Source organism: Desmodus rotundus, chromosome 3 (assembly GCF_022682495.2).
Source record: "Desmodus rotundus isolate HL8 chromosome 3, HLdesRot8A.1, whole genome shotgun sequence".
Classification (NCBI taxonomy): domain Eukaryota; kingdom Metazoa; phylum Chordata; class Mammalia; order Chiroptera; family Phyllostomidae; genus Desmodus; species Desmodus rotundus.
The window spans coordinates 171291253-171304974 of record NC_071389.1 but is presented as its reverse complement, the minus strand read 5'-3'; the positions used below and the strand labels follow the sequence as shown (position 1 = coordinate 171304974).

The 13722-nt window shown below is 37.4% G+C and overlaps 1 protein-coding gene across 4 annotated transcripts in view; it reads left to right on the top strand.

Moving 5' to 3' along the window:
• PDE3A (phosphodiesterase 3A) overlaps nt 1–13722 on the top strand; it is a 285977-nt gene that overhangs the window by 241020 nt on the left and 31235 nt on the right. For all 4 annotated transcript variants that reach the window (XM_024575890.3, XM_045184056.3, XM_071221069.1 and 1 more), the window contains exons 6-9: nt 3396–3615; nt 6158–6243; nt 8889–9043; nt 11735–11872. In XM_024575890.3, the coding sequence (XP_024431658.2) occupies nt 3396–3615; nt 6158–6243; nt 8889–9043; nt 11735–11872 (599 nt within the window). The remainder of the gene's footprint in view (nt 1–3395; nt 3616–6157; nt 6244–8888; nt 9044–11734; nt 11873–13722) is intronic.

The following is a 13722-nucleotide window of genomic DNA, read 5'->3' as shown; positions in this document are numbered from 1 at the left end:
ACCCGTGTGTGTAAATGTGTGGGTGGGCAACATAAAGTTGGATGGGACTTCAAATGCCAAAAAGTTCCTTAACGTTAGACATGGTTACACTTAACCTACCTTCGAAAATAATCTGCTCTTGAAAACTTGAAAGAAGGGCCTTTCTCCCGTTTCCTTGGAGTACCCTGCTGCTCTGTCTGAGACAGTTTTGTTTGCGGTCTGTCCTTTCCAGAAAGAGTATTTGGTTATAATCTACACTTATATCTCTCCATGTGCCCATTTCCTATGATACTCTCTTTCTGTTTTTACAACTTTAAATAACTATGCTAATGCACACTGTGAGAAATAGTCGTTTGGTTTTGGAAAAAAAAAACTGTTTGTTTATACCTTATCTTCTTCTCACCTACAGAATAAAAATATCCCTCCTTTTTATGGTTGTTGCCAAGACTCTTGCTTGTTACAAGTGTTCAAATATGTAGACTCACATACTGCAGAAGCAAAGTGCTTCTCCTCTGTTTCAAGGTTTATTTTAAATTTCATCCCGGGTAGTAAATTTGGAGTCTTAAGGTCTGCTTATTTATTTAAGTGTAGTTAATCCATGAGTTCTAAGAACTGCAATTGTTGAGTGTAAGAGAGAATTTTGTTTCTCTGAGAACATCAGCTGGCATCTACTAAAAATTAGCAATGAAAAGAAATCACTCTGCTCATAAATGGCCTTCATAAAATGTTGCATCAAGACAGAAATGTGCAATGTTTCCATAAGCTTTGAAAAAAAAGTGGCAGACGCTTGTCAAAAGACTCACAATTACCTATCAAAATAAGGAAATGTCTAATGCAATACTTATCAGGAGTCTCTTTTTTTAAATCTACAACAAAACCTGACATTGGCCTACAGCTGTAAACGGCCTTGCCCAGCAGCCTCTCTGCGCATGTCCCCTGCCCCCTTCTTCCTTTTTGCCAAGCTGAAGTCACACTGACCTTCTGACTGATCCTCTGGTAGGTCCCTCTTTCTAGGACATGCTCTCCCCAGTACTTGTTTAAATGTCTTACTTATTTTAACAGGCCTCTGTTCCTTACACTGAGAGCATTTCTGTCCTCCTCTGTCCTCTACCCTCTGCACTGTTTTTCTTCCTATCACTTAGAACTGTCTTCCTTTTCCTCATGTCCTCCTTTTCTTCCTTCAAACTCCTTTTTTCTTCTTTTTCCATCCTTCTCCCCTCCTTCCTCCTTCTTTTCATCTATGCAGTTTTCTTTTCTTTTTTAATTTCTGTCTTCCCCCAAAAGAGTGGAAGCTCCATGAGAACAGGGACTTTTTTGTGGTTGTTCACTACTGCCTTCTTGGTCCCTGGAATGGGGCACACAGTCGGTATTCACGGAACAAACAAAATCATGGAGCTACTTCGTGCAAATACCCAGGTAACCTTTCTACCACGTCTTACCCCCATCCAGCTCCTCCATGGTTACACTGTTTTTTCCCAAAGATATGTGGAGACTCAGTTGCTGTAATCTAACAAATAGTCTGAATAAACTAGTCCTTTTCAACCTTTTTATTTTTCACATCAGAGCACATGTGAATACAATGTTATGCAGCAGTGAAGACATGGGAAGGGATTTAGAGCCTGTTGAAAATGCTATGTCCTTTATTTTATAAAATTATAATAAATAAAATCTAATAATATTAGATTATAATATAATTTATGATATAAAGTGAACATTATAGATAATATTAAAATTAAATTTATTTTGTGGCTTCCAAATAAAGCCTCTTCTTAAAAAAATATACAACCTTTAGTACCTCACAGGGTACCTGTAATGCCCTTGCCGCACCCAGTGATAGTCTGCTTGGGAAACTCTGAGATACATATTTAGTGAAGTAAATTTTCTTTTGGCTTAAGAAATTATGTGATGTGAAGTTTTTCAGTATCTTTCGTAAACTAGCTAAACTTTTTCAGCAGAAGTAGAAATCAAAATTAAAACCATAAAACATCATTGTACAGAGTGATACAAATGCTGCCTAGCAAATAAGGGTTTTTTTTTTTTTAATTCTTCCGTGGGCAGTCTCCATTACCAGTATGGCTAATAAGCTACATTTTACAAGAATCGCTGACCCCTCTCCATACTTGCCTGCTTACTTGCAGTGTGACCCTGGGAAGGTTATCTAACCTCTCTGGTTCTAAGTGGTTTCAGTTAGGTATAAAGGCAGGGAATTGGACAGGAATCAACAGTAGAAATATAGAGAAAAGGACTTGCTGGCCTCCACACTGAATCAAAGGAAGAGTAAGATCTCTCCTCTTTTAAACCAAAACAAAAGAAATAACAAGAAACTTAAAAATTACAAAAGCTGTTCAGCGAGCTTCATATTCCTTTCAGTGGACCAGGAAACGTTTGGGTGTGACAAATAAAACTTGGGGAGAAAGGGGTATCGGAAGCAGACTAAGCCAGCTGCCACTTCGCCACACGTGCTACATACTATTCCATGATGTGAGCAGCTGGCAGTACATTTCCCCGGAGTTGTGAGAAATAGAAAACAACTTTTACTGATTCCGTTTGCTTTCTTTACTGTAGATTGTTCGGTTAGAATCATGAGAATCAGTAAGCAGGTAGCTTGTTCAGGAGCTGTTTCTCTCTTTCCTTCAGTGTTAAGGGGCAGCTGCTTCCTCTGTGTCTGGGAGAGGAAAACTCGAAAGGCATTGTTCCTGTGCTCAAAGGTCAGCACTTGGAAGCCTGATCCAGGGCTCTGTAAAATTCTCCCAATCGAGAGTAGACACAGTTTGGCACAAATATCCACACTTCAAATTTAAGCTTGAGGCCGATTGTTTGATCTGAAAGGGATCACGTTATATTTTTAAATGTTTTCTTCAGAAATTACTCTGACAAAGTACAGTTTCACACCCAAAATAGTTGTTTCGCTGAAAACACGGATGATTAATAAAGTTAACTGCCTCTCAAAAATGCATCTTCCTAATTTAAATATTTTAAACATTAGATACCTGCCAAACTCTGTTCTGGGCACGTGAATATTTAAAACAGTACCTGATCTTCTTGCCACTAAAAACGTCACAACCTAAGAGAAGGCAAACCTATGAGAAAAATTTAACCATTACCATCATGTTAGATTGACAAGAAGACACAAAAATAATATCCTTCTGTCCTGAAGTTACTCCAGGACAGGAAGGCTTTCACTGAATTTGCCAACACTGCCACTGGTTACTTTCAGGAGGGTTCATTCCTCCTGTTTCGTGCTGTGGAGACACCCCCACTGTACATACACCCCATCTCCAGAGGCGGCCAGCCCTGCGGCCTGAGTGCTCATGTGGTCCTTATGAGTTAAAAGGAGTCCACGGCCAAGTGTAAGAGTTGCAAGTTTGAATGCCAAAGACATTTATTTTGACGTAATGACTCTCTCTGTTTCGCAGGTGCCCTCACTAAGATTTCGCCTCTGTCATCGCCCTGTTCCTCACCTCTCCAAGGGACGCCAGCCAGCAGTCCTGTCAGCAAAATTTCTACAGTTCACTTTCCAGAATCTGCGGACACAACTGCCAAACAAGGCCTAGGTTCTCACAGGGCCCTAACGTACACGCAGAGTGCCCCCGACCTGTCTCCTCAGACGCTGACTCCGCCTGTTATATGTAGCAGGTCAGGGTTGTATGTTGTTACTAACTGGAGCTTAATAATCAAACTAACACCATTTCTCTGCCAAGGAACACTCACCAGCAGTCCACATAGCTATGCGTATGTTTGCCAGAGTCGTTTACAAGGAAGTACAGAATAGTGTGATTTGTGTTGAATAGAGTATAATAGAAACTTAATTTTTCAGTGATTTTCTATTAAGAGAAAGTTTAGTCTCTATGGGCCATACAGCTAATCTTTGGAGATAACATAAATAATTAGTTCTGTATTTTGTCTGCTTACTGATGGGAAATATGTAAAGCATATACTTTAAAAATTCATATCAACTAATTTAACATAATTTGATATTTTGTTGGAATATTTTTTAACTTGTTCTCCAGGGAGGATTTTATATTGATTTTAAAGGTACTGTATCTTAATTTGTGTATAATTTGTGTAGAATATTAACCTTATCTTTTCTCCCCTCCAAAGCAGAAAAACATGATCTGTGGTAAAAACAGACTTACGTATCACATGTTCTGTTAAGTGATTCACAACATGCGTGACTGTGTTAAAAGCTCCGAGAAGTCCCTCAAAAAGAAAACCTCTTGATTTGTGTTTCATCTAACGCTTTCTGAGTTTAGCTGAGCAGAAAATGAATTTCTTTAGTTTACACCCAATAATTGCCCATGGAGCTAGTGTTTGCTGGCACCCCCTTAAGAAACCTTTTGGGGGTGTGCACCCTGAGCCAAGGTGAAGCGCAGTAGAGTGCCAGCATGAAGGACATCCCAGGTTTCTAGGGAGACTGCCCAACTGTGGCCTCCGACCTGTGTGATTAGGAGTCGCCCAAAGAAAGGAGAGAGATACTCAGAAAAGATCGACTGCTCATGTAGCTTTTCTCATCACAGTGTAGTTTTTGTATTTTTAGCAGGAAGAATGGAATGGGATTTTTATTAAAAAGATTTTGGAGAAAAACAAGGCAATTTCACTGCCTACTTGTTCAGTAATGTTTATAAATCCAGTAGTGTGTGTTTTATTTGTTTGGGCTTTATAAATCTATAATTCAAACCGTGTTTTATTATTGCCTTCAAGGCAGCCACCCATGTAGGCACAGAGAGCTCCAGAAACACACGACTAATTATTGTGGTTTCCCCTGCTGAACTCGAAGGGTTTGGCGTTGAATCCCAGTTTCTTGGCTGCTGTAATGTCTATGCAACAAGCTGTTTTTTTGGCATAAGAGGTAGTATGTTTGAACTACTAATTTCAATGTTCCTTTTAAGTATTATCTTGCAATGAAAAACCTTAAAACTAATAAGCACTGCTTCTTTTGAGTTGTATTCAAGAATGTAAAGCTCATCATTGGCATCTGCTTTCTTTTTTCTTTGGTCCTGTCACTTGCTTTTGATTCCCTAAATCACTCTGATGGGATTTCATCGTTAGAAATAGTTTGTGTGTGATGCTTTTTCACTTACCTTCAGATCTTGAAAAGTAAATTAACTTAGGATGAAAATACTCTCTAGAAAGTGTTTATCTCTACTACACGTGTAAGCACAATTCAGGGAAAGAAAAGTGATGAGATATTAAATTATAAACTATCACTCCTTTTCCTTTTAGAGTGAGTAATCTGTGGTTAAATAACAAACCAACCAACCCTCAGAAACCCTTTGTAATATGAGGCAGAAGGAAGGATCCCAGAAACAAAAAATGCAGAATTAAAATCTAACCGTGAAGTCTCTAAACCAGATAAGCGAGAGGGGGAACGTGCCAGGCCATTTGTGGGGTTACTTTCAAATTTATTAACACAGTCAAGTCTGTTGAGGATGCAAAGTATTCTATATCTTCCGAGCTCCTCTGTGTAAGATACCACCTCTCAGGCACCTCCTTTTTTCTGTTACCCACAATATTCCCCTGTGGCCTGTTTTTCTCAACTAGCATCCTGTGCAATCATTTTATATTCCACCCTCATCGAAATCTACTTATTCTTTGTTCGTTTTCTTAGGGCCTGAACATGTAACATCAATCTGAAAATAAAACAAATCTTTTTTGAGACAAAAAATAAAATTCATATAATATTATTCTATATACACTCATACATCTTTTCTTTAAGGGCTCTTTGCACATAAAATGTCTGAAGCCATAGAAATAAATCTAATAATGAGGTTTTTACACAGATACAAAGGGATTCCATTGGGGGAGATATTTTTGACCAAAAGCACATTGGCACCTCCAAACTCACTGCTGTAAGTAGGTAGCAGACTGAACCAGGATTCTCTGCATACTGTAACAACGTTTTGCTGGTGGTTTCACCTCCAATGTGGTCTTGAGTACTGAGAAGGATGACAATGGAATGAAACTTCTGATCCTTTGTATTGATTATGTTCTCACAAGAAAGAAAACAGTATACTCCATATCAGCATCCATTTATAAAACAAAATGAGTTTTTACCTCAAACAAGTAGAGGGTAGAAATATTTGATTATTGTTATCTATCTTAATGTACACATAGATGGTTTATGCCTATGATTTTTTCAAAAGAGGAAATGCTCATATCCTGTTCCAATAATTCTCAGCTGCGGTAGGCCGCTAGCCCAAGGCAACCCTTCGGACGGTCCCCTGGAGAGAAGCGGCACAGCCATTGGGACACCAAGCAGAACAGGTAATTGTTATTTGAATTCTGTTCCTCAAAATGGAAATAGCTTTACTTTCTTTTTTCTGATCAAAAAGATAATGTATGTGCCTTATTTTTCACACGAGAGATTTGAAAAGACAAAGAAATCAGAATCATCCCTAATTCTACTACCTAAAGTCAATCATGGGTAAATTTTGGTGCAGAGCTGTCCAAAATGCTTCTATTTATCTGTACCCAGCATATATATTTTTAAATAAGACATTTTATATCATACATAGAACTATTTGGAAATGTTATTTTATCTTGGACACTAGAGGTTCGTCCATTTTAGGGTACTGTCTGGAGATCTCCATTGGAGACCCTGAGAAATGACCCTGTCTAGACCACTGTAAGTTTGTATGAGACAGTTTTTCCTTGAGGCAGGACTATGGAGAGGATAAGAACACAGCCTTTTGAGCCAGCTTTATATCCTGATTCAGCTACCTGGAAGTTTGTAATCTCTGTGTCTCAGTTCCTTCACTTGTAGAATGGGAATAATAATAAAACCTACCAAACAGGATTGTTGTAAGAATTAAAATACTTAAATCATGTAAATCCTTTATTATAGTATCTGGGTGACTGTAAGTAGTGTTTGCTGCCATTTGTGTAATAATTATTATTATTTTTATTGATGTAATCCTAGGGACTTGCTTTTGTTAGTGCTGAAAGTTCAAAAGGTAGGAAAAAATGGCTTCTATGAACTATAGATTTTGAGGGATAGACTTCTTAAGAATGGTGTTGTGGGAGGAAAATGGAGACAACTGTACTTGAGCAATAATAAAAAATGTTATAAAAAAGAATGATTACTATCTTAAATATCTCAGCATTTCTTGGTATATACTCAATAAATAAATAAATACTCCTATCACAGTGGAGTTCTATAGCAACATCCAAAGTCAGGGAACATAAGGAAAGGTGAAAAGGAGAATTCTCTTTGTGGCCATTATTTGCTGTTGCAGCGTTCTGATGACACAGGGTATTCACTTCACTGTGTCACTGACCTTTTCTGATTCTATTGAGCCTGGTAGAATAAAGACAATACCTCCCTATCACCTTTGTGCCCTCACGTAGAACTATGGCCTTTGAGTGAGCTTCTTCATCTTTTCTAGAAATTCTGGGATTAAAACTTTTCCATCACATTTTCAGTCTGTGTTTGATTCTAACATGGAAGCAGTTGCACGGGAAAGATGGAAGAAAATAGGTCCTTGGAAAAGTCCTACAAGATACTCCTGATTGGAATAGCCTACATAACAGAAGTCATTATTCACTAGCAACTTAAGGAAAATTGGTTAGTAAATGGATGAGGACATATAACCAACCTAGATATCCGAAGCTATCTTGAAAAGAGTGAATGAATTTAGAAGGAATACATTACCCAAGTTCAAGACTTACATTATGGTAATCAAGATAGTGTGGGGCTGACGTAAGGATCAGCAAAGGATATCAAGTAGAATAGAGTAGAAAGCCCCAAATTAACTCACACCACAACAGTCACTGAATTTTTAACAAAGGTGACAAAGTAATCCAATAGGTTTAGAGAACAGTGAATTTCACTCCCTCCTTCACGTCATATGAAATAATACTCTGAGAGGGAGCACAGACCTAAACGTAGAACAGTAAAGCTTCTGGAAGAAAACACAGGAAGTTACACACACTCACTTTGTGAGTTAGGAGAAGGCAAAGACTTCAAAGGCTATCGAAAGCAATAACCATTAGGGAAACAAAGAAACTAGACTTCATCAAAAGTAAATAGTGCAGGAACTAGGGTCAGAGTTCATGAGTTCAAATTCAGGTGGCACAATTTACCTGCTGTGTGTCTTGGGCAATTTACTTTTTCTTTTGGTGTCTCACTTTCCTGTCTGCAAAGTGAGGAAAATAGCAATACAGGAATGCTGTGATTCCTGCCTCACAGATTTGTTGAGGTGTTTCAGTGTGTTAGTACAGATGAAGTGCTTTTGATGGTATCTGGCAGATAGCAAACACAGAATAAACTTCATTCAAGCACGTTATTCAGCTGCGTGAAGCTTTTTGAGGTTTTTGCCCCAGGAGCAGGTTTTTCAGACATTTGATATTAACTGATTGGTCCTCTCGTTAGCACAGTTTAGTGTTGATGGAAATGGGAAACAGTGGAGGGAGGTAGATAAGAAAGGAAGCCACAGATTCCTAGGGGTGGAGCCTGGACAAGTAGGACCTCCCATTCTCTAAGCACATGCTATTGTTCCATGTTCTAGAGACCACTTTGTTCTTGGGTGTCAACTCAATTTCTGCCACCACGTGCTCATTCTAGAGTTAGTGTTTTAGTCAGCTACTCATTAGTTTAGTGCATTGGGGGATGCATAAAGGAAACGGAAATATAAAGTCATAGGATTTTTTAAAGTTTTAAACTACTGATCTAAGCATTATTAGTGAGGACTTAATGACGTATAAATGAAGTCAAAATTTTACGTATTTTACAGGGGGAAAAAATGAATGCCTTCTCCCATCCTGTGGTCCTGATTCTTGGTGTGAAAAAGCTCATGAAAGCAATAGTTCCCTAAACACTGTGTCTGCCATATGCATGTTAGGAATATTCACTTAAATGGGACCCTTGTTTGTTGCAAGTTTCATAACAAGCTGTTCCCTTTCAATTTCAGATGACACTGCTCAAGTTACCTCTGATTATGAGACCAACAACAACAGCGATAGCAGCGATATTGTGCAGAATGAAGATGAGACTGAGTGCCCCAGAGGGCCGCAGAGGACAGCATCGGCCTGTGGCTCCTACACTCCCGAGGCCATGATATTTTTGGTAGCCCCATAGCCCTTAACTCATTTGTTTACTTGAGAAATCAGTTTCTGCTACAGAGATTGGCTTATAAGTACATCCCAGAATCATCAGATTTACAGATATATCTCATTTGGATTTTACATGCATTAAAGCTCTGCCCATATATTTGGATATGATTTTTATATGATATTTTAATGATTCTTTGGTACTTTAATGGTTCTTTCCCTTAGTGAATAAAAATGTAAGTATTCATGTCCATAAATGATTATAGATATTTCTTAACCCAATCTAAAAGTATAAATATGCATGGGAAAAAAGAATTTTTTCATTCAGTAAAATAAGATTTTATAAATATCAATCAGGCAACAAAGTGAGATGTGTTAGTTCTTGGGGCATGTACTGTTTTTTTTTTCTTTTCCTAGCACCTCCTTGATTTAGAAAGTATGCCATGACCCAGTATTTATTTTCTTTTTTGTTTGTTTGTTTTTCTCCCCTTTGTTTTTTTCCCCTCCGCCCTGTACTTCCCTCCCACCAGCATTCCCCCACCTTAGTTCATGTCCATGGCTTGTACGTATAAGTTTTTTGGATAAGTTCTTATCCATTTCCCATATTATTCTTACCCTCCTCTTGTCTATTTTGTACCTACCATTTATACTTCTTATTCCCTGTACCTTTCCCCCCCATCCCTCCCTACTGATAACCCTCCATGTGATCTCTGTTTCTGTGATTCTGTTCCTATTCTAGTTGTTTGCCTAGTTCATTTTTGGTTTTGTTTTGCTTTCTTTAGGTTCGGTTGTTGATAGTTGTGAGCTTGTAGTCATTTTACTGCTCAAATTTTTTATCATCTTCTTTTTCTTAGATGAGTCCCTTTAACATTTCATATAATAAGGGCTTGGTGATGATGAACTCCTTAACTTGACCTTATCTGGAAAGCACTTTATCTGACCTTCCATTCTAAATGATAGCTTTGCTGGATAGAGCAATCTTGGATGTAGGTCCTTGTCTTTTGTGAGTACTTCTTTCCAGCCCCTTCTTGTCTGCAAGGTTTCATTTGAGAAATCAGCTGATAAGTCTTATGGGAACTCCTTTGTAGATAACTGTGTCCTTTTTTCTTGCTGCTTTTAAGATTCTCTCCTTATCTCCAATCTTGGGTAATGTAATCATGATGTGTGCCTAGGTGTGTTCTTTCTTGGGTCCAAACTTTTTGGGACTCTCTGAGCTTCCTGGACCTCCTGGAAGTCTATTTCCTTTGCCAGTTTAGGGAAGTTCTCCTTCATTATGTTTTCAAACAAGTTTTCAATTTCTTGCTCTTCTTCTTTTCCTTCTCAGACCCATATGATTTGGATCTTAGAATGTTTAAAGTTGTCCCAGAGGTTCCTAAGCCTCTCCTCATTTTTTTGAATTCTAGTTTCTTCATTCTGTTTGGGTCGAATGTTTATTTCTTAGATCTGCTCCAAATCATTGATTTGAGTCCCAGTTTCCTTCCCTTCACTCTCGGTTCCCTGTACATGTTCCTTTTTGTAGCCTTCATTTTTTCTTCTATTTTTCAACCATACTCAACCATTTCTATGAGCATCCTGATCACATTGTTTTGAACTCTGCATCTGATAGGTTGGCTATCTCTTCATCACTTAGTTGTATTTTTTCTGGAGATTTGATGTGTTCTTTCATTTGGGCCTTTTTTTTTTTTTTTTTTGTCTCAGTGCACCTGTTACCTATTAAGGGGAGTAGCCTTAGGTGTTCACCAGGTGGGGGCATTATTTATTTTCTTTGTTTTATTAAATCAGGTTTACATCAACACGTCCTACCCCTTAAAATATCCTTTAATAATGACTTATTTTGTGTGTTTAAAGCAATCCATTTAAAGAGGACAAAAGCATATTTGAATCAAGTTAATTTGGGGTAGGCAGCAAATAGTAGAAAACAGTGGACTGTCAATTATTGCTGTTTTCATTTTTCTTTAACCTGATTTACCATTGATACTTTTAAATCAAAGAGATTTTCAGATAAAATAATTTACCTGTTTTCTTATCCTCATTATCTTTCTTTTCTTTTGTTTTCATTTTTGGTAAATGTTCTTTAAAGGATGTCCTCACTTAGGATCAATTATAAAATGTCTATACATTTATATAGTCCATGTTTTTTTTGGAAACTGTACACCACATGAATCAAATTGAAATCCCTGAAAAATGTGTCTGTTACCATTCCATAGGATTAGTGCTAATTTTGAAGCAATAATGGAAATTTGACCAACTAGAGTAGGAGTGATTAATACCCCCTCCTCACTCATGAGTTCTTTTGAGAGTCTAATATAAGCCAGGAATACTCATACCAGAAAATTTTATATAAACATGTAAAGAGATAAACTTACATATGAGTTCAAAATGTTCCGAAGCCCTTGAATCTTTATTTAGGAACCCCACAGTAAACTCAGAAGCAGTTATAAAAACTTAGAGAAAATTTTTTTTTGTTGCTATAGCGTGTATGAACCAGCAAACAGGCACCTGATAATGTCAGTTCATGGTCTGAAACAGCATTAGGACCTTTTCTCCTTACTTTGGGGCCAGTGTATTGTTCTCGATTTTTTTTAAAGATCACCCATTCACCCTGAGGTTTTAAGTCATTTATTTCAAGTAAACTCAGTTGTTTACCGGCATGAATTGCTTTGTAGAAAAACTGCATGTTGTTAAAATGTTTTCATCTTTATTCTAGGACAAACCAATTCTAGCTCCTGAACCTCTTGTCATGGATAATTTGGACTCAATTATGGAACAGCTAAATACTTGGAATTTTCCAATTTTTGATTTGGTGGAAAAAATAGGAAGAAAGTGTGGCCGTATTCTTAGTCAAGTAAGAAATGCATTCATAGCTATGACTTTAAATGTAGAAAAAAACATTCCTTGGTTGGTTACAGCTCTGTACACGCTTGGTACCAGGTAGGTATTGGGTGCAGAAAGGAAATTTTAGTACCCAACATTCTGTAGATTCCTTTGTCATCGGTTAACAAAAGTAATTGGAAATTCAAGTGAGTGAAATACCATATTCTGCAATTAAAATATATATTTGGGGAGGGGGTGGGGATACACAAGCAAGATAGAGAAATTATCTAAAATGCATAGAATTCAGCAGAAGAAAAACTGACACAAGCCCTCAAAAGAGGAAGCTCTGATTTATTGTAATTATTTCCATTGACTATTTTCTAAATTTTTTAATATTACTGTGCTTAGGCCTTCTAAAACTAAGGTATTATGCAGAAATATCTATCCCCCATAGTGCTATGAGAAACTCATCAAATAAACTTTTCCGTATTTTAATACAGAACAACCTTTATGTATCACAAGAAATATATAATGCAAACTATAGCTGTATAACAAGCCTTTTAATATTTTTCTCCTTAAGCTATACCCAAATAAAGAAATGTTTGTTTCTCTGAAAAGAAAAATACAGAAACTAAGAATTTGAATGTTCTCAATAAGCAAAACAAAACAATGGATTCACTCTAGTAACAAACACCTATCAAAACATAGTCTTTTTTTTGCATTTTATTTTTTAAATATATGATCTTTATTATAGTCTTTCCACTACCATCTAGTCCCCTTATACTCTCCTTCCCCCAGCCATCACCACCCTATCGTCCATGTCTGTGAGTCCTTTTTCTTTTTTACTTTTAACTAAAGGGATGGATGATGCAATAATACTTATTAACTTATTTTTAAATGTTTTAGGTGAGTTCTTATGGATTGAATAAATATCATACTAACGTCTACCAAACTTCTTAATATTGAGAAGAGAACTCAGGACCCAGATTTCTTGTTGCCAGTAACATTCCCCCAAAAACACTCAAAGTCAAGTCACTTTTTACATAGGTTTCTGCTCAGGCATCAGAGACAGGCTTATGTGGACCTCTCAGCCAGATTCTGAGTGTGGAACTTCAGGATGAAGATTCCTGATACTGCAGGTTTGAAGAAAGAAGATAGAAGGGCCTTTTCCTCTGTTCTTTAGTTCTACACACAAATATTAACAGCCTTGAAGAAGAAAAATATGTTCCTGCCTTGAAGGAACTCTTGTTTTAGTAGGGAAGTAAGATGCTTGTCAATGTAATGACAGCTCATGCTATGTACGCAAGGAGTATGCTAAAATGACTGATGGAATATGAAACTCAAAATAACTACAAAGTCTCTGTAATATGCAGTTGTTGCCTCTGCTAGACTTCATTCTGCCCATAAGCAGCGTAAAGTCTAAACTAAAATGGTCGTTGTTCTTTTATTAGGGGTTATTAGTCCCATTCTTCTCTTCCATTCTCCTCAGTGCTAAGCAACATTTTTCATGCTAGATGACATAAGGGCAGGTTTACAGGTAGCCATTCTTCTTTGTATTTTAATATTTTAAAATAATTTTAAAATATGTTGGCAACATTGGTTAATTAAATTACACAGGTTTCAAGTGTACATTTCTATGCTACGTGATCCGTATATTGCATTGTGTGCCCACCACCCAAAGTCAAACCATCTTCCATCACCACGTATTTGTCCCCCTTTACTCCTCACTATGCCCCAACCCCCTTCCCTCTGGTAACCACCATACTGTTGTCTGCATCTGTGAGTTTCAGTTTTACTTCCCACATGTGACTGAAATCCTATGATTCTTTGCCTTTACTGACATGATACCATCCCTGCTGTCACAAATGGCAGTATTTCGTC